The sequence below is a fragment of the Colletotrichum higginsianum genome, chromosome 8, assembly GCF_001672515.1.
Source record: "Colletotrichum higginsianum IMI 349063 chromosome 8, whole genome shotgun sequence".
Taxonomy (NCBI): domain Eukaryota; kingdom Fungi; phylum Ascomycota; class Sordariomycetes; order Glomerellales; family Glomerellaceae; genus Colletotrichum; species Colletotrichum higginsianum.
In genome coordinates this window covers 3,663,288-3,682,365 of record NC_030960.1, presented here as the reverse complement: position 1 = coordinate 3,682,365, position 19,078 = coordinate 3,663,288, and the positions used below count along the sequence as shown (strand labels likewise).

General features: G+C 55.8%; 6 protein-coding genes across 6 annotated transcripts; 3 read left to right on the top strand and 3 right to left on the bottom strand.

Annotated features, from left to right (window-relative positions):
• Nucleotides 1–344: 344 nt before the first annotated feature.
• On the bottom strand, nt 345–2,013 carry CH63R_12071 (6-hydroxy-D-nicotine oxidase; the record flags this gene model as incomplete). The annotated part of the gene is made up of 3 exons (XM_018307045.1): nt 345–1,516; nt 1,617–1,845; nt 1,924–2,013. The coding sequence occupies 3 exons, from the start codon at nt 2,011–2,013 to the stop codon at nt 345–347; spliced, it is 1,491 nt and encodes a 496-aa protein (XP_018153886.1).
• Nucleotides 2,014–3,819: 1,806 nt separating this feature from the next.
• CH63R_12070 (Integral membrane protein) lies at nt 3,820–5,438 on the top strand (the record flags this gene model as incomplete). The annotated part of the gene is made up of 4 exons (XM_018307044.1): nt 3,820–4,027; nt 4,091–4,218; nt 4,286–5,120; nt 5,167–5,438. 4 exons carry the CDS (start codon nt 3,820–3,822, stop codon nt 5,436–5,438), a joined length of 1,443 nt encoding a protein of 480 aa, XP_018153885.1.
• Nucleotides 5,439–6,887: 1,449 nt separating this feature from the next.
• On the bottom strand, nt 6,888–8,550 carry CH63R_12069 (uncharacterized protein; the record flags this gene model as incomplete). Its single annotated transcript, XM_018307043.1, has 5 exons — nt 6,888–7,582; nt 7,634–7,915; nt 7,986–8,205; nt 8,276–8,436; nt 8,502–8,550. The coding sequence occupies 5 exons, from the start codon at nt 8,548–8,550 to the stop codon at nt 6,888–6,890; spliced, it is 1,407 nt and encodes a 468-aa protein (XP_018153884.1).
• A 3,140-nt stretch (nt 8,551–11,690) lies between these two features.
• CH63R_12068 (Amino acid permease) lies at nt 11,691–13,598 on the top strand (the record flags this gene model as incomplete). The annotated part of the gene is made up of 5 exons (XM_018307042.1): nt 11,691–11,874; nt 11,970–12,668; nt 12,740–12,999; nt 13,064–13,185; nt 13,247–13,598. 5 exons carry the CDS (start codon nt 11,691–11,693, stop codon nt 13,596–13,598), a joined length of 1,617 nt encoding a protein of 538 aa, XP_018153883.1.
• A 371-nt stretch (nt 13,599–13,969) lies between these two features.
• On the bottom strand, nt 13,970–14,302 carry CH63R_12067 (uncharacterized protein; the record flags this gene model as incomplete). The annotated part of the gene is made up of 2 exons (XM_018307041.1): nt 13,970–14,097; nt 14,152–14,302. 2 exons carry the CDS (start codon nt 14,300–14,302, stop codon nt 13,970–13,972), a joined length of 279 nt encoding a protein of 92 aa, XP_018153882.1.
• Nucleotides 14,303–16,170: 1,868 nt separating this feature from the next.
• CH63R_12066 (uncharacterized protein) lies at nt 16,171–16,836 on the top strand (the record flags this gene model as incomplete). The annotated part of the gene is made up of 1 exon (XM_018307040.1): nt 16,171–16,836. The coding sequence occupies one exon, from the start codon at nt 16,171–16,173 to the stop codon at nt 16,834–16,836; it is 666 nt and encodes a 221-aa protein (XP_018153881.1).
• Between the last annotated feature and the right edge of the window lie 2,242 nt (nt 16,837–19,078).

Genomic DNA, 19,078 nt, shown 5'->3' with positions numbered 1-19,078 from the left:
TTCTGGGCACTTAAATACTTGAACCTGAAGATTCCACTACTAGAGAGCAGGCTGCGTGTTCGCCGTTAGATGGATGGACTATCAAATCTAGAACAGTCCCGAGAGGGACTGGATAAGACTCATGAGAACCCAGATTGCCAACAAACCAAACCCCCGATACAGCCAGGCCATTACATTAATCTCAGTTCCACCTCAAAACAGCCGATGGGAGCGCTTGGGGGCGTTGTTGGAACAGTAAACTACACAAAGGCCGCTCACCACTTCCTTCACAGGCTGCCAGTTACACATGATACACTCGTGCCACCCCCCATAAAGGGGGCCAAATCGTCCCGGGATCCAGGGGCCTAAGCAACGTTGGAGATCTTGAAGCCGCCGGGAACCCTCTTCTGGAAAACCTGCTCGGGGTCGTACTTGGCCGCAACATCCCTGAGCAGCTGGATGTTCTTCGGGCCGTAGGTGCTCAGGGGGTCCTGGGCGCCGTCGGCGTACCCGAGGTACTCCCACTCGACGTCGATGCCCTCGGCGACGTAGTAGTCCTTCAGCTCCCTCCGCATGGAGACGAGCTGCGTCCAGGCCTCCCTCTCGGCGTCGGCGGAGCGGACCATGTGCTGCATCTGGAACAGGATGGCGTCGCCCCCCTCGCGGTCCATGCCCAGCGCGTTGCCGCCCTTGTCGACCGAGTGGCGGAAGAGCAGCGTCGGCATGGCCTGGAAGGTGATGTAGTTGAGGAAGTCGGCGTCCTGGGTCGCCTTCCAGCCCTCGATGAACCGCGCCTGGGCCTCGACGGCGCGCCGGATGAAGCGGGCGTCGTTCTTGCCCGTCAGCGTGATCCAGATCTGGCGGTAGCCCGTGGGCTCCTCGAGCTCGACCGTCATGTTCAGGTGGCTGTCGTGGCGCAGCGTGTCCGCGGTCTTGGGGCCGATGGCCCGGAAGTCGTCGTAGGCCGGCGCCCACTCGGCGTTGGAGGTGTCGTGGAGGGCGGCCGAGACGACGGTGCCCGCGCCGGGCGAGTACGCCCAGAAGGTGACGGCCGAGCCCTTTGTGTACTTGGGGATGTTGTCCACCCACTTGACGTAGGCGGCGATGTGCTGCTCCGTCGTGTTGAGCGGGTAGACGACCTGGCCGCCCCAGAGCTCGACGGTGCCGACGGTCTGCATGTCGACGCGCGTGACGACGCCAAAGTTGCCCGAGCCGCCCTTGAGCGCGCGGTGCAGGTCGGCGTGCGTCTCCCTGTTGGCGTCGACGATGTCGCCGCTGGCCAGGACGACCTGGAAGTTGACGACGTTGTCGCAGCCGAGGCCGACCTCGGAGCTGAAGAAGTTGTTGCCGCCGCCGAGGAGGAAGCCGGCGACGCCGACGGTCGAGGTGCGGCCGCCGGGCGCCGTCACTACGAACGGCTCGAGCGCCGAGTACACGTCGCGCCAGAGCGCTCCGGCGCCGATGCTGGCGATCTTCGTCTCGGGCGAGTACTCGACCTGCTTGATCAGACCCAGGTCAAGGGTGACGCCCTTGTCAACTATAACAAGTTACAGATTCAAGTCAGCAGTGTACATTACACATAGGCCATGTTGGGGAAGGGCTATGACAGCAGCCATAAGCGGCGGCATGCTACTTACTGTTCGAGGCACCCGCCCAGGTCATGTGGCCTCCGCCACGGACAGCCCAGTTACATTGCGTCTTCTTCAAGGTGACGATAGCCAGGGCAACCTCCTCGGCAGAGGTAGGCTGCACGATGCAGTACGGGCTCAGCTGCGCCGACACGGAGAAGTACGACGTGTCCCGAGTCTCGTAGGCCTCGGTGCTCGGGCGAAGGACCTTGAGTCCGGCCGCCTCAAGGGCGTCACACTGTGATTGACAGACTGTTAGCCAACAACGAGCGTCAGATACAGGTCCTCACAGGCTAGGGAGGGGGGGATATCTCACGCAAGCGTTGGACATGGCGTTGGTGCAGGCGGCTTCAGATAGAGAGGCGAGAGCAGCTGCTGCGCCGAGGACCACAGCCAGAGACCTCATGATGTACCGGTGTTACCGAGGAGTTGCAGGTTGATGAAACAAAACAACATTCCCTGGAAGGGAGCAGGCAGGGGGAAAAAAAGAGTGGACGATCGTTGTATAATAGCTAATACAGACGAGGGCCATGTAACCGCGGGAGACGTGCCGGTTCTTGACATGGATGACATCCGAAATTGCGACGGTTCCTCCCTTGACTGGCATCTCGTACGAATTTGGCAACGATGGGCTAGGAAGTGGTATTCCGAAGTGTGGCTGGGCCAGGGTAACGTGGGGTTACTCCCATCCTTCATGATTCTACCCAGCCATGTCGGTCAGCGAGTCTCCTTCGTCGAGTGGGAGGACCAATACGGAGGGCGGTGAATCTAGTCTTCCGAGGGAACTCTGCCACCCGACCACGAAGGAAAGTTGGTATGAGGGTTCTTTTTGGGAATGGTGGGTTTACAAGTTCTCGGACTATTCCCGAGGGCAGAAGGGCTCGCCTGTTCCTCTATTGCCTGGCTGGTTGGGACTTTCGTGAGCATTTTCAGCCTCGAGATATTTTCAACCCCACCTTGAAATCCCTCTTCCCCCTTTCTACCAGTCTACAGCTCTCTGTCCTGCCTCAAAGTATGATCAACCACCACTTGGTTCCAACATTCTCACGCCCTCCAACGGTTGGATAGCTTCGAATCGTCACACCTAGCTCAAGCCTATGCTGGCCGATTACCTTCATGAATCATGGCCCATGCCTTTCCGTCGTCCCCGTTGCAGTATCATTCCACTTTGCCAAGTTGACCGTGCTCGAGATGCCGCCCTCTGTTGGATAGATGGAGGGCTCAACTCGTCCCTGACTCGTAGCCAGAGGACCCATCAGCTCGTTAGAATTTCTCCATCGAGGAATACTCTCCTTGTCCCTCCAGGGTCCCCGCGAGACTATGCCGCGTTGGTAAGAAGATCGGCATCTACGCCCCCGGAGCTTGACGTTTACCGTTCTCGGCACCCGCGGGCCCAACGGCTTCTACTGTTGATCCTCGGGAACTGGATGTAGCCTATTGGCGGATTAGGCGATCATTTCCTCTCCGCTCATATCTGCCGGCCCGGGCCTGAATGCCGGGCTTTCTTATACCATTTGGCAACGGTTGGGCAACAATGCAAGATTGACGGCAAACGACTCGAGTCATTCCAGTTCGACGTGCAGAACGAGGCCTGTTGTTGGCTCGTCCGAGCAACGACAGAAAGAGCAGAGGTGTAGAGCACGTTTCAACGGTTGATAGGTGTTATGTTCTTGTAGTAACCAAACGCCTGAAGCACCGAGGCGAATTAGACCAGTTCTGCTTTTTGGAGTGCCCGTCTTCCCAAACAGGAGGCCACTCTCCTGACTGCCGACTCGTGAGTTGTTGCATTATTCCCAGTGGAAGTTCTCCCAGGGGGAGAATTGGAGCTGCAACCCCCCATCAAACCCGCCCCTTCACCGCAGCCGGGACCGTCAAAGCCTTCGCTCCTCATCTACCTACACCACTCTGAGGGTTGAAAAACTCTGCATCGGTAGAGAATGATACAGTATATCACACCTCCTGCAACGCCCCTCGGCACTGGACAGCATCGACTGGCCGCACGATATAGATCCCCGGCCTCTCGAACTTGCACGAGCTCAGCGGTCTTCTTCTACCAGCAACCGTAGCGGTCGTGTATTACTCTATCTGTCTTTGGTTGTTCTTGAGCGAGACATCTCTCGGCGCTGCGTCCTTGTCTCTGCGTGGGAGGGTCTCCCATAACGCATTCACAGACGAAACCCAACAGCTGCCTGCCTCCCTGTAGACTCTCAACATGGCGTTCCCCGTTGTCGACGGCGTTGAGGTGATGATGGCGCCACCCGAGAACTACCACGTCAACTTTACCAACCCGTTCAAAGACACGGCGACCATCAATGCGAGCTACTGGGCCTTTGGCGTCGAGTTCGCGGTCGCCCTCCTGTTCCTGGCCCAGCGCGTCTACACGGCGTCCTTCATCCTGCGCAAATGGCGAAGCGATGACTGTCAGTTCTCCCCCGTTGAGAGGAAGTTCCCCAACTTCCACCGCGGCTGACCTTGAGAAACAGACATGATTGTGCTTGCGTGGGTTCTGACCACGACTGCACAATGCCTCATCCTTCACTGCCTGAACCAAGGCGTGTTGGGAGTCCACATCTGGGAGATGTCGGTTGACGACGCCATATGGGAGACGACGGTAAGATGCCCGCAAATCCAGAATATCGAGCAACCACATGCGTATACTGATGTATGCACGCTTGCAGCTCATCCATGCCACGACCCTGACAGTCATCCCAGGCACAGTCCTGGCCAAGCTTGTGCTTTGCATCTTCTACTACCGTCTGTCGCCCGTCACCTGGTACCGATACGCCCTGCTGTTCACATCCTTCATCACCGTCGCCGCCTTCACCGCCGTCTGGTTCGCCGTCCAGTTCGCATGCACCCCGATCGAAGCCGCATGGAACCTCCGACTCTACACCGGCACGAACTGCATCGACCGGCCCCCCGTGTACATGCTGCAGGCCATCATGGGTGGCGTCACCGACATCCTGCTCATCGTCCTCCCGCTGCCCATCATCCTGCGCCTCCAGATGTCGTGGAAGCAGAAGGCCGCCCTCGTCGCCTGGTTCTGCACGGGTCTCATCACCTTCGGCGCCGCCGTCGCCCGCCTCGTCATCCTGATCCCGAGCCTGAAGAACGCCGACACGACCTTCATCCTGGCCCAGGGAACTCTCTGGCTCATCGTCGAGGCCAACCTCATCATCATCTGCGGCTCGCTGCCCACCTTCCGCGTCTTCCTCAACCACGTGGCGCCCAAGATCCTCGGCGAGGCGGCCGCCTCCCGCCGCGGGGAGAGCGGCAACAAGACCGGCGGCGCCAGCTCGGGCGGCATGCGGTACGCACTGCGCACCTTTGGCAGCTCGCAGCCCAAGAGGAGGCACTTTGACACCATTGACGAGCTCGAGTTGGGTGACCGGCCCTACGGCTCCGAGGCGAAGTGGAAGGCCGAGGTCAATGCGGAGAGTCTGACGGGTGGGCGGGACCGGAGGACGAGCCGCTCGGAAGCCAGTGACGAGGAGGCCATATTCAAGACGGTCCGTACGTCCGTGATCCACGAGGCGCGATGAGGCGCCGAAGGATCCAGAGCGAAAGATGGATCTCGGCGATGGCAGCGACGGCATCTTCGACAAAGACGGTATCGTAGCGATGCAAACTGTCAGCCTCCTTCAACCTCGATACGAAGCACTTTACCGGAGCAGTCAAAGGGACAATATTCACCCAGGTGAGGGCGGGCGGGGGGAGACCGTTGCGGCACTCTCCCTTGCGCTCTATCTATGCCCAAGTTGTTTGGCTGGGCCAGAACAACTGCTGGAAAAGCGATTGTGGTGGCGATTTCATCTTGCTGGCTGGGATTAATCTCTGGGTGTTGCTACCAGACTGGAGGTCGGCAATAGGGACGTGGGCGATTCTCGGGACAACGAGCCGTCCTCTTTGTCGCATCAAAGATATTCAGAATCAAAATGAAAGAGCAGCAGCATTTTAGACTGCAAGGAATGGAGAAAGTAACTGCTTTCATAATTGGTCAAGGGCTTGACTGTTCTTGAAAGCAATGCCTGACTACTGAGATACGTCTAGAGTGAATAAGCATACGTTGGCCGACTTCAGTAACTGACTTGTCATAATCTTCGGCATGCGCCCATGAGTTGGTTGACACGGAATTACGAAGAAAGCAACCCATATGAATGTGTAGGTCGAATAATTAGCAATGGTAGAAGGTCAAGAGACGGATGGATGGGTGTCTGAAAACGATGGGAAATTAAACATTCTGCAACTTGAAACAACCATTTATTGTCAGTAAAAAATGGGCGTACTGATCAAGAATCCTTCCCCTCCTCACGCACCTCACAACTCTCACTCTCACACATTCCTCACAACAACGCAAGATATCTAATTGTAACAAAAACGACTCTCGGAGCAAAAGAATCGAATTGTTCCGAAACCGAGAATCGAACTCGGGGCTATGCCTAACCTCTCAAAGAGATGAGAGGGCATCATGTTGGCCACTACACCATATCGGATTTGCTTGATGACTTTTGCGCAGACTTTTCAATAGAGAAATGTTGTGGACAGGAGGTGGAGCTTCCGTTTCGCAGACTTTACTACAAGCCTATCAAAATCGGCAGTACAAGTGCTTGGTGGACATGGAGGAGGGTCTTGCTCTACACGACATGTGTCGGACAGCCAGGGCACCCCTGTGCAACGGTTTTTTTATATCCACCTCTCGTTGAATAAAGCCTCAGCGTCACGAGATGAGCTGTGCCTTCCGATGCCACTCTTCATGAGGAGGGTTTACTTGTTGTTGAATCAGGCTCAGCTGGCCACAAGCGTCCAACCCCATCTCGCATCCGAGTAAGCTCTCCTGGCCAACGGGCTTTGAACGAGGTCGGCAACTATCGATGCCAAGCGTCTTCGTCCTATTTCTTCAATGTTGGTTATTGGGCGGCTACTACCAGTGTGTCGTGATGGGTGCAGACGCCCTATATAAGCCGGATTTGCTGCACTGCAAGTGTGGTTCCACTTTTGCGCCATTCATCACACAGTGACATGCCAGACGGAGTGCATTTATCCAAAGTTCATGCGAGAGGTCACGTTGATCAAGGACGCAATCAAACCCAAAACCAAGACAAGGGACTGCCAACGACACGCCAAGAGGTCCTATCCCAAGAGGATCGAGATGTAGACGAGAATTGGATTGGTTTGTGGTCTTGAACGCGATTGATGAGGAACACGGGACCGCAGAGATGCTCAACAAAGACAGGAGCTTCAAATGTTTACCCCTACATCATTCAATGCCGTATAGTGGCCCTAACCTTTCCAGCAAATCCCTGCTGTCTTGCTGCTCACTTCAAACGCGCCGGCGCTGTCCTGGACAGGCCTCGACTCGGGCAGCAGCTCCTTGAACATGGACGGGGAGGGACAAGGAGACGGCCTGGTCTTGTCCACCGCAAGCTCGGGCTTCCGGGTGATGGCGTCGACCTCGGCCACGATGCGGTTGAGCATGACCCGCACGTCCCGACGCGCCACCTCGAGCCCCGCGAGGCTGGGTTCGTAAGGCCTCGTTGCGCGGCTGGAATCCTTTTTGACGGTGACGATGGGCAGGTCGTCGTCCGAGTCGGCGGCCTGGTTCTTGTCTTCGCCCTTGGCGCCGTGAGCGTTGCCACCTTGCTCGCGCAGCCGGCGGGCTGCGGGCGACTCGACGAGCTCCTCCGTCCCGGCATCAACATTGAAGGAGAGGACCTGGAGGTTCTTGGCGATGATCTTCAAGTCGATGTAGGCCTCTTGAAGGATGGCGATGTAAACCTCAGCCTTCTCGTAGCTCGGGATCAGGGCCATAAAGCTCTGGCCGGCGGCGAGGGCGGACTGGAAGCTTTGCAAGGCCGAGTATTTTGTCAGGATTGCCTTTGTCCTCGTCGGGGTCCGGGCAACCAAGTCTGGGAACTTGAGTGCTGCTGCCCTTATGGTCTCAAAGGTCCAACCATCTTCGGCTATGTCGAGCATTCCTTGTCAGTATGGTGCCTTCGGTTGCGGTTGGGGCCTTGAGGAGGTCATACGACGCTTGAACTCCCGACCACCGCCTGTCCATGTCACCGATACGGTCGTCTCGTTCTCTTCGAGGAGACTCATATCGTCCATCTTGGATTCGCCGTCCGCGTCCATGATAAACTTCTCCTTGGTGAAGTAGGTCGCAGCACTGTATTTCCCTCCGTTAAAAATGGCCAAGAAATTTGCGGTCATTAGTGACGAAACCCACCTAGCTTTGATGATGGACGCCTTCTGCCTGTCTTTGGCCTTGATTGAGATCACAGCCGTGAATTCGCCACCCTCTTGAAATCCTGTCGCAGAGCATTTACTCGTTAGCCCAAGTCTGCATAGGAGGCGATTTTAAAGCCTGAGGTCGCTCACCAGAGATGAAGCTATCGCCGTACACCTCGGCAAAGTGCTCAGGCTTGACGTCGGGAATATGGTCGAACTTGGTGAGGGAATAATCTTCCACCACCTCGTTGACAACTGTAATAGACACCAAGAAGCTAATATCGCTTTCTTTGACCTTTGAGATGTTGATGAAGTCCCCCTTTCCCTTTGCATCGAAGGTGTCATACTTGATGGAGAATGCAGGGTTGATCTAAGTGGAATGCGTCAGAAATCGCGTACCAGAAGACTACCACACCTCACGACATATGAAGTCAACTTACGTCCATGGCACTGGTTATGTCAGTCACTTTTTCAATGACCGAGGTCTTGTACGTGATCTCCGGAGCTTGACCCTTGAAAGTTTTCTCTGCATTTGCTTCGACGGTTGGGCCCCGCATGACGGCGTTGTTGATACAGAGCTGTTGCGTGAAGGAGTTGAAGCCTAGAACCGAGTCAAAAACCGACCACTTTCACCACTACAAGCAGCAAAAGTCAAGCACTGCGTACCAGAGCCCAGCTGCATCGAAGGGTTGTAGGGTGCAAGAAGGATCGCCATGATAGGAGATGAAAACGGTAAGACTCTATGGGGTGTAAAGATGAATTGGACGGTTCAGTTTCAGTGTTTGCCCATGCGTTATTTCTGTGAAGACAACGGGAAGAGAACAGTTCTTTTTTTCAATAGTCTTGAAGTATTCACGAAAACACGGGTTGGTGTCGTTCCGATCCGATGTCCCTCTTGACGCCAATCACAGCTGGTCGGGTTTTACTAACTAGTCCATATCGAGCATTTCAGGCATGAAAAATCCACGCAGTTGAAAGCTGAAGATCTATTGTATTGGGACGCACGTCACCCGTCAACTCTGAAGGTCAATGTGGCCTAAATTGAACCCATTCCTTCGTCCAATCCATGCTATACATCAAATCTATAGCAGGATCAGGTGCCATTTAGGCGACAGAGTCAAGAGCGCGGCAGCACACACGGAACCACTTCTCACGTGCAGAATTTGAAAAAGGTGCGGTACTTCAGTCTCTGTACTATTAAGAAAAATACAGAAAGGGAAGCACTCTTTGGGGAGAAAGCTCGCGGAAGAGCAAGCCTGAGCCGCCACCGGCGTTGATGAAGCCACAAGCAGTGCGTCGCGGGAGCCAGAGCTGAATCCGAAGCTTAAGAAAACTGAAGAAGTTTTGGAAGAACTGGAGAACGATTTGAGAGAGACGATGTAAAGATCTGCTGTTAAAGAGCCGGTGACGACCGGAAGCTCTCGGCGCCCGTGGAGGAGGGGGGGAATGCACGCCGTGGCCGAGGAAGCCAAACCCTCTCGCTCCAGGTCCGCCATCACGAGATCGAGAGCATATTCAACTGCGTGCAGAACGAAGTCTCGAAGGAAAATATGGATAGAGAAGATGTTATGAAAGGCCAGGCGGAGCTGACGACCTTCAGCATCACGTGGGGGGGGACCCCGTGATTTGCTTGTGGAGTGAGGGGTGGTGGGAGAGTGTCTGCGAGAGTTGTGAATGCAGACCGGGTCAAACAACTCAATCAGGATTCTGACGTCGCTCAAGAACTCGTACTCACCTGGGTGATAAATGCTTGTGACAAATCATCCGAAGCGGAAGGTCGGCGGCGTGTGCCGGCATAGTGGGGCCGTATCATGCTCGCCATAGCCGCCGGGTCGGCCGGTGATATGGGGCACTGGCATCCGTCTGTTGCCGGCGGGCTACCGATTCGCGATTCCTACACCGCAATCGCAACGGTAGTCCGGGGCACGTACTTGCCTAAAGATACGAAAATCAGAAGGCAGGGCTGGTGTTTGACAAATTGGCCGCTTCCAATCGCCTGCCGCCTCGTGAGAGTGATTGCTGTCATTACTACTAACACAACGAACGGGTCAATCCCATCAATAAGCGGACAAAATGAATATTTCGTGCAGAGACACTTGACGCTGCTCCAAGCCGATGAGAAATCGTAGTAGAGAACATTAAATTGACCGGGAGAGTCTGAAACGACAAGGGAAAGCAGAAGCACGGGGATGATGAGCCCTCTACCCGAGAACGAACGACGATAGTCTCGGCGGGGACGTTGATCATAGCCCCGACGATCGAAACGTATCGTTGTGGGTTCCTCTGGACAAAAAATGGCTCCTCGGCCGGCAGCCCACGACACTGGGCTGGCGAGTCGTCCCCGAGACAAACACACTTATTTTAGAGTTAAATCTCACCCGGGTCAAACGATGCGTAGTAGCGGGTATTCGAGGGCTTAGTGCGTGAAACAGAGTCGTCACCACCGCCGTCAGCAAACTCGGTGGGTGGCACGCTTGGGGTCCGTCCGGCCTCTGTCGCCATCCCACCCCCGCGAGCACGACATTGACGAAAATCCCTTTGGCTTTCCTCTTTCCACCATCAGTCTCCTTGGCGTTGCAACGTGAGGGCAGACGGCCGGTGGGCCCAGAGACCCTCCCTCCCCAACCTCTCTCTCTCTCCTCTCCACAGTTACCTTTGGGGGGGAGTCCCCCAGGCCTTCTTCCCCCCCGGGATACTCCCATCTGTCCAACAGTCCGACAGTTAACTGGACTGAAAGCGAAGCTCCAACATGGAAAGGGGAACGCCAAGATGGGCCGCCTCTTGCAGAGCTTTTTCCCAACCCAACGACCTTCCGCAACTGGAAGGCATTTAACTCGGGCTCTGGGCTTACCCCCGTTTGCCCTCCCACTCCTCGCCGCCCGCCCAGCCAGCCTAGGCCGCTGACGCCCTCTTGGCGGCGACGGTCGTCTCACTTAGCCGAGCCATTCATCGAGAACTCAGCGTCGTCGGCGCGGTCAGCGGCGAGGCTCACTGGACGCCGTCGCCCTCGCGAGCTTGCCGGCATCAATGACGATTCGGCTTCAAAAGGCAGCTCAGCTGCTCTTCTCGCGCCCCCAAGTTGTTCAGGTGGCGCCCGTCGTCGCCCGTCGTCGCCCGTCGTAGCCTCGTGTCGCGTCCTGTCAGCCGCCGCGCCGCCGCCGTCGATGGGTGTGGGTGTGAGTGAGTGACCCCCCCATGTCGAATGCACGATTCCTTCTGGAAAACGTTTTTTTCTTTTTAAGATTTGGACCGACCGCCAGGTGGAGTTGGACCGGTGTGGATAGCAGGCAGGCCCATGAGGCTATTTTGTGGTGTTTTCTCCACTGGATCTGGGCTCGTCGAAAGGGCTCATCCAACAGCATCTGTCGCCTCTCTCTCTCTCTCACCCCCCCCTGGATCTCTCGATCTTCCCTACCTACCGAGTTTGCACATGTCTTCCTAATCAGTCCATGGATGTTCCCATCCTCGTGGTACCACGCAGCGAGTCGGTTCGCGGCTCGAACCTTGCGCGAGGTTGCATCCTAATGACGTGCGGGGCCAGCTAAGCAGATGGACTGCCCTTGCGTCTGGGATGATCACCCGTTCACCGTTGGTCTCGCTTTTGTTGATCCTAGGTTCGCATGTAAATACGAACAGAATAACCCCCGTACAGGCTCCTTGTCTGCATGGCACGCACATACATGTATATATATAAATACATATAGCTCTAGCCCCCTCCCTCTGAAAGCCTAATCGTCTTCGTCGATCGGTGCCGTCTTAGCTCCAAAGCTTGCCCCGACTCTTCTCACCGTTGAGGCTCTTACTGGCAGTGCTTCTTCCCCAACAACGGCCTTTGTGTCGTTCATCAACCAAGCCATGAGTTCTCCGCTCAAACACGACCATCATGTCGGGGAGGACAGGCACGTCGCCCGGGACGACATCTCGACGGAGGAGGTCGGCGTCGTCAAGCAACAGGAGACGTACGCCTATGACGAGTCGCGCAAGATTGGTGTCACGGGCGCCGTCTTCCTGATTCTCAACAAGATGATCGGGACCGGAAGTGAGTAGACAAGAACAAGCGTCCCCCCCCCCCAACCCACCCTCGCCTTGTGAGAGTTCTGCCTTGGACACACACTCACTGTCTTGGTGTACCAGTCTTCTCCACGCCCTCCGGCATCTTCCAGTCCACCGGCTCCGTGGGCGTCGCGCTCATGCTGTGGGTCATCGGTGGCATCCTCACCTTCTGCGGTCTCAGCGTCTTCCTCGAGTTCGGCCTCGCGATCCCCCGGTCCGGCGGCGAGAAGAACTACCTCGAGCGCGCCTACAAGCACCCGAAGTACCTCGCCACCTGCGTCCTGGCCGCGCAGATGATCCTCCTCGGCTTCTCGTCCGGCAACTCGCTCGCCTTCGGCCGCTACGTCCTCTTCGCGTCCGGCTCCACCTCCCCGGACGGCTGGGCCGCCCGCGGCATCGGCATCGCCGGCGCCACCTTCGCCGTCGGCATCCACGCCGTCACCCCCAAGTGGGGAATCCGCCTGTTCAACGTGCTCGGCGTCTTCAAGGTCATCGTCCTGCTCTTCATCGTCTTCTCCGGCTTCGCCGCCCTCGCCGGTCGCCGTCTCGTCCCGGACCCCCACAACTTCGACAACGCGTTCCGCATCGAGGAGGGCGAGGGGTACGGCAACGGCGGCGTCTACGGCTACGCCACCGCCCTGCTCCGCATCATCTACAGTTACAAGGGATGGGAGAACGCCAACTACGTCGTCGGCGAGCTCAAGAACCCGCGCAAGACGTTGGCCGTTGCTGCCCCTATCGCCATTGGAGGCGTCACCATTCTCTACGTTCTCGCCAACGGTAAGCAGACTTACATACTCACAGCCCTCCTACATCCCCTTTCCCATGATGTTTTCCTAACAACGTGACAGTCGCCTACTTCGCCGCCATTCCCAAGACCGAGCTCGCCACCTCCGAGGTCATCGTCGCCGGCGTTTTCTTCCGCAACGTCTTCGGCAACAGCGCCGGCGCGAGAGCCCTGCCGGCCTTCGTCGCCATCAGCAACTTGGGCAACGTGCTCGCCGTCAGTTTCGCCCACGCTCGTCTGAACCAGGAGCTGGCCAAGGAGGGTCTGCTGCCCTTCAGCCGATTCTGGGCCTCCAACAAGCCTTTCAACGCCCCTGCGGCTTCGGTATGCTTCTCCCCGGGGTTGTCGAGTACCGCGTGCAGCTCTCGTGCTAACTGTACATCTTCAGCTTTTCCTCCACTGGATTGTGACCGTCATTGTCCTGGTTGGACCGCCGCCCGGCCCGGCTTACAACTTCATCACTGATCTCTATGTGTACCCCGGTGCCTGGATCAACGCTTTCGTCGGAATGTACGTCTTGATCACATCGGAACTTGGCTCAGAGACGGTAGCTAACCATTTTTTGTGACAGCGGTCTTCTCTATCTGCAATGGAACAAGAAGGAGAACTGGACCTCGCCTTGGCACACTTACTTCCCCATCACGGTCCTCTACGTTCTCGTCAACGTCTTCCTGGCCCTCGTCCCTTTCATCCCTCCCACCGGCTCTTGGACTGCCGACGGCTACCCGTACTACGTCTTCCCCATCGTTGGTGTCGGTGTGCTCATTCTGGGCGGCATCTACTGGACCTTCTGGACAAAAGTCTTCCCTGCCATCGGTGGGTACAAGATCGTGGCCGAGAGAACGTATGACGAGCAGGGCAACGAGGTCATCCGGTACCGCAAGATCAACACCAAGCACGGTCACTCGGGACCCATCGACTGAAGAGAGGGTTGTTCGACATTTCCAGCAGTGTTGTCAGCAACCTGTCGCATCAACAATGTGTCTCGTCACGCCAGGTTAGCAAACAGGAGTTGTTTCGCAAACATATACCCCTCAAGCATTGGTAGTAAAGCATGCCATAATGTTTCGTAGTCCAAACTTTACATTTTACATTCTTACTCAATATCACGACATTGAGAAACTTTTCGATATTATCAAGTTCATGGGTTACCATAGTAGACTATAAAATTTAACATTATCAGTGATGCGAAGTGAAGTCATGCGCACAAAGTTGAGAAAACAAGAATTTGTAAAAGAATTAATTCAAGTGAGTTGTCACTACTAAAAACAGGCCACACCATTCCTTATTAAATTCACTCCAAACGGCTGTCCTCAAGACCCTCCGTATCACCAGGCTCCCGGTACTCGCCGGCCGGTTGTGCGCCGCGAGTACGCTCTTTCACGATGTTGCTCTTGTCAATAGCCTCCTTGTCATCGCGTTCTAGCGTGGAGTTAGCAAGTGCGTTGGTAATGGCCAGCGAAGGAGAAAACTCACCGAGTTGAGCGTCAGAGTCCGCAGTCTCGGGGTCAGTGGGATCCTCCACCTTGGTCTCGTCACTGACGACGTCGATGGGTTGGCGATCGCCCTGGCGGGAGACGTACTCGTTGTCGCTAACTTCGCCGGTGGGAGCTCCGTTGGAAGACATGATGAGATTAGGTTGGCTAGTTCTGAGGTGATGTAGATAGTTGATTAGGGCGTAGTTGTGGGAGTATTTCAATGAGTCTGGAGACTTCGAGAAGAATGGATAGAAGGCTGGATTCAAGACTGGATTCTATGCTGGATGTGAGGAACAAGTTTCTTGTACTTCCCTGTGAGAGATACAGCAGAGTTCATATAGAGATCTCATCCTTCATTTCCAGCGTTGACGTTTGACTGCACCCGAGGTGAAAACACCACGCTCGACATGGAAATCGTGATATCATTGCCGCCATCGCACATTGTCTATGACGCTGTCATTCACGCGAAAAGCAAAACGCGCATCGGGCGCGCAAACAAAGTCGTTGGTGCAGGAACCGTGCAGTCGGTGTTGATCGACCCTCCACGCAAAACCCCCGATGCCGCTAACAAACGCCATGTTCCAGCAGTCAAAGAGGCAGATCGCCGACCGGCGCAGCCAGCCGCTCTACTAGAAGCACCGGCGGGTATTGATTACATAGCACGGGGGGAAACAGGGGGAGAGGGGGGGGACTCTCCGTTCAGCCTCGATAATGGATCTCAAGTCCAACGATCGTCCCTGATCAATCGTCTGAAACCCGATTGGACAATGGCTCATAGTCATGATGGCTTCTGAGATGTGGGAGGGGAGTCCCCAGCCTCTGGGATTTTCGGTCAAGAGCCCGTGTGTGTGTGTGTGTGTGTAGCCCACTCTGCCCCCCTGTGCCCCCCGTTCTGAAGAGTGAGCAATCCCTGCCTCTGGAAATGCTACTCGGTACTCAAGCTGATGTACGGGAACAGTTGGGAACAGTCGACTTAGTTAACACTGTTCAGTAGGTTAATCTCTTCAGTGATGCAAAAGTGTTGCACCGAAGAAGTCGAAGATACTAGGACCCCTGGAAATTCCAGCCTTGACAAGTGAAACTACTGTTGTGGTCCGCAACGAAGTACAGTAAGCCTCCAGTCCTTCACCGAGAAGCCAAAAGCACAACAAGGTGAAGCACAACCTCACCGAGATAGACTTCTCACGCGCACGTCCGGTCTGACATCATGCCATGTTTCGCCCAGCAATGAGGGGAATATCCGCAAGTAGACGAGGTAGCGTACCCAGCGAAAAAACGAAACGGGGGGGCCGCGGCCCGCATCATGTTGACGTCTGTCTCCCGTCGCCCCAGTACGCCTCAGCTTCGACCCCCCCCCAGAGTGGCAATGATCCCTGTCCCGTCTCAAGACTCTTACATCACCCACCCACCGGGGAACGCAAGCTCACAGGCCGGAACTCTGGAGAAAGCCTTGAAAGCAAGATTCAGCCCTCCGCCGAGTCGGATCCCCATTTGCCAGAAAAAGCAGGAAATGCCCAGCAAAGTTCTTGGGAGGAGGAGGGGGAGCACGGGGTTGGTTGGTTACCAGTGGGTTTTCACACACACTGGAGAATGCACTCGAATACACGCACTTTCATAACGGAGTTGCTCCCCCTGACAATGCTGCGTTCTCCTGTGCTATGGGCTTCTTCCGTACAACAACTAGCTTGGTTATCTCTTCAACAAGAATACTACTAATTAATCCCACATTCCACAATCACCTTTTTCCCCGCCGCTGCTCTAGCTCACTCGGCTGATATTGGCCACCCTCCTATCATATATCCAATCGAGCTCATCGGGCCCTGAGCGCAATCATATTACAAGACGATCAGGGCGTCACCGTCTCCAGCTAGACGACGTAGAGTCCAGAGCGAACGGCTCGTCAACGGACTGGTAGCCCTTACTCGTTCCAGCCTTTCCGCTTCCGGAACAGGGTCGATCATCCTTTTCCCACGTGGCAAAGAACGATCCATTGGAATATTACTCCGGCCAACCTACAATGCCGTCACGGCACGATCGCCACGACAAGGACCGCGTCGTGTATGACGACGAGGATCCTTACTACGACCGGCCGAGGGCGTCACGCCGCGTCTCCCGCAGCGCCCACGAATACGACGCCGGGGGAGCAGGGCACCACCGCCGCAGCCGACGATACTCCCCGAGCCCCGTCCGTCCCAGCCGAACCCGCTCCGAAGACCACCGGGCCAGTCGCCCCTCCGCCCGTCGATACGACAGCTACTACTCAGACTACTCGGACAGCGAAGACGACAGGCACCGCCGACGAGGTCACGGAAACAGCAGCAGTAGCCGGCGGAGGGACAGCAAGGCGTCCGGGTCGTCGAGGGCGCCACAGCGCCGCGACTCGGACAAGGCGCACATACTCCAGGCGGCCGCCAGCGCCGCCGTGGTCGCCGGCGCGACGGAGGCCTGGAGGATGAGGAACGAGAAGACGTCGTGGTCGAGGAAGGGCACGCGGATGGCGACGGCGGCGGCGGGCGCGGCGGCATTCGCGGCGTTCAACAATAACAACAACGGTAGCAACAACAGCAGCAGTCACAACAACCATGGAGGCAAGGACTCGGGCGGGAGCCGACGAGACGCGCTGCAGGCCACGCTTGGGGGCTTGCTGGTCAACCGTCTGGCCAACGGAGGCGGTCGGAAGTGAACACGAGCGACGGTGGGGGGGGGACGGACGCAGCGATGACGACAAATACGAAAAGATCTATTCCGGCTGCCATTACACGAGGGCTGCGGGCTTTAATGACCTGATAGACATGTCTAGATGACGATGATAGGATACCAGGCGTTCTGGCATATATTGAACTCTATTACCCTACTAAATGATGCCGACACGAGGAGAGGAACAGCTTCCTCGCCTTGGATGGGACTGAGCGTGGCCGGGGTTACCCGGGCCAGTCGCAGAGTAAACAAAGCCTTGATCAAAGCCGAACATGACTCAGATCCCTACTACCACGGAAGCTATGCCATTCTAGCGACGACATTCAACGACGTTGTAGGATATGGCAGCCGTTCAGGGTGGCAACCCATTTGTAGCAGAGAAAGATGTCCCTAAGATTCTCAGAGTCTTACAGACTGACAGAGATCCAACCAGTTGGCCGGACGTGTGTCGGGTGTGAGAGCAACGTTTTTGTTAAAAGTGTGTTCTGCATTCTCCAGCCCAACAGATGTATTCTTGGATATATTCGACTACGGCCGGTCAGACGTTCCAACTCTTTTACGGTCACGTCACATGCCCAAGGAAGCTGTTCGGCCATGTCAATCCACACCAACGGAAGAAAGGTGAACCTACGATGTACTCAACCCCATCTTCCAGGTAGGTCTGCCAGCACCGGGATCTCACCTGAAGACCGGCATTGGCCCTGGTCTAAAGTGTGTGTTCACCCTTGTGAGATATAGAATTCGGGGTTGCACCCGAGAATAGAACGAGAAACTCTCCGCGCGAGATTACCAATAGAAACAATGTCCGCGTGGCCCGTCGTGAGTTTGCATAGCTATTGCCTCGCGGCGCAAAACCACAGCAGAACGGTTTAATGCAGACATCGTACTTTGATTCCCAGCTGGACACCGCAATACACCTTGTGCACGGGGGAGAGAACAGCTGCTTGGCCGCTCCTATTACGTGCCCAAAGAAACCCCGGATCTGCACATGTTTTGGGGCGCGAGCGGCTCGTGGTTTGGTCAAGTTGCCGAGCCTGGGTTCCAACTCCGCGGCGATGTTCTGTTCTCGAGGTTATGGGGTTGAGAAGATTTCACCCAACTTGACAGGTTGACGCCTTCCGTTAGAGCAACGCCGGACCTAGGAACACACACACACTGTCTCTCTCATGCTGGCCGGCACCGATCGTCAGTTGTACTGCCGGGCGAGATGTGAAACATTGTTTGACCTTTTGCCCGTTGCTCCTTGGGTTTCCTCCACCCGCAACCACCCAGCTGTCCAAGGGACTGCGTAGAGCTCCAACAAGTTGATGAATCACTAACTCAGGACCTCAACGTGCCTCGACTCTCTACACACACACATTCGGCAGCGGACTCTAAATCACGTCCCAGGGCAACTCCTTGGGCTGGCTTGTTGGTTTGTCATCTGGGCTGCAGGGCATTTGCATGCCCCAATGGGAGCCCTGCGCGCGGAGTCGATTCCGGGGGCCAATCAACCCTCCCGATTCAAAGGGGTTGCGTCTACAACCCTTATTTCGCCAGCTGCAAAGGTAGCAGAAACCTTTGACTCTCCTGGGACGACTGTCTGATTGGGGGATGCGGAACGGAGTGCCAGGCGACTGGATATCAGCGAAGGGTTGTTTGAGTGTCTGGGAAACTCTGTCACCGTGGCGACATAGACTCTCCAAGGAGAGAGGTATTTTTTTTTTACTTTTTCAGAAACCGTAATAGAATGGCAGGCCCCGACTTAACTGGACACAATGTCTATCAACTCCGGGTTCTCCGCGTGCTCGTCACAGGCCGGCCAGACGATCAACACGGGGGGTGTCGTGCGAGCGGTGAAATCGCGAGTTGCGTGACAACGCAGAACTGAGGTCTTCTTTCAGGGTCACTGAGCGAGCCTGAAGGGAGTGTCATCACATTGGGTACAAGTCTCGAGGCGTCACTGCACACACGCACAAATAAAGTTGATTGTTTAAATAGAAAAAGGAATGCGAAAACGATGATTTTGTTGTTGGTCATGATCATTAATAACAAGGCTACTACGCCACACCAAGAAGACTTTTCTTGAAATGTGAAAAAAGCAGAACGGAAACAGCAAAAGAAACCTCCCATAATTAAATATCCATACGCGTTTTTACGCCGTACCATTAAAGATCTCATCGCTTGCCCCATTCGGTGGGTGAATTGCCAGTGTTGAACGCCTCGTTTGGAAAGATCGCCAAAGGCCA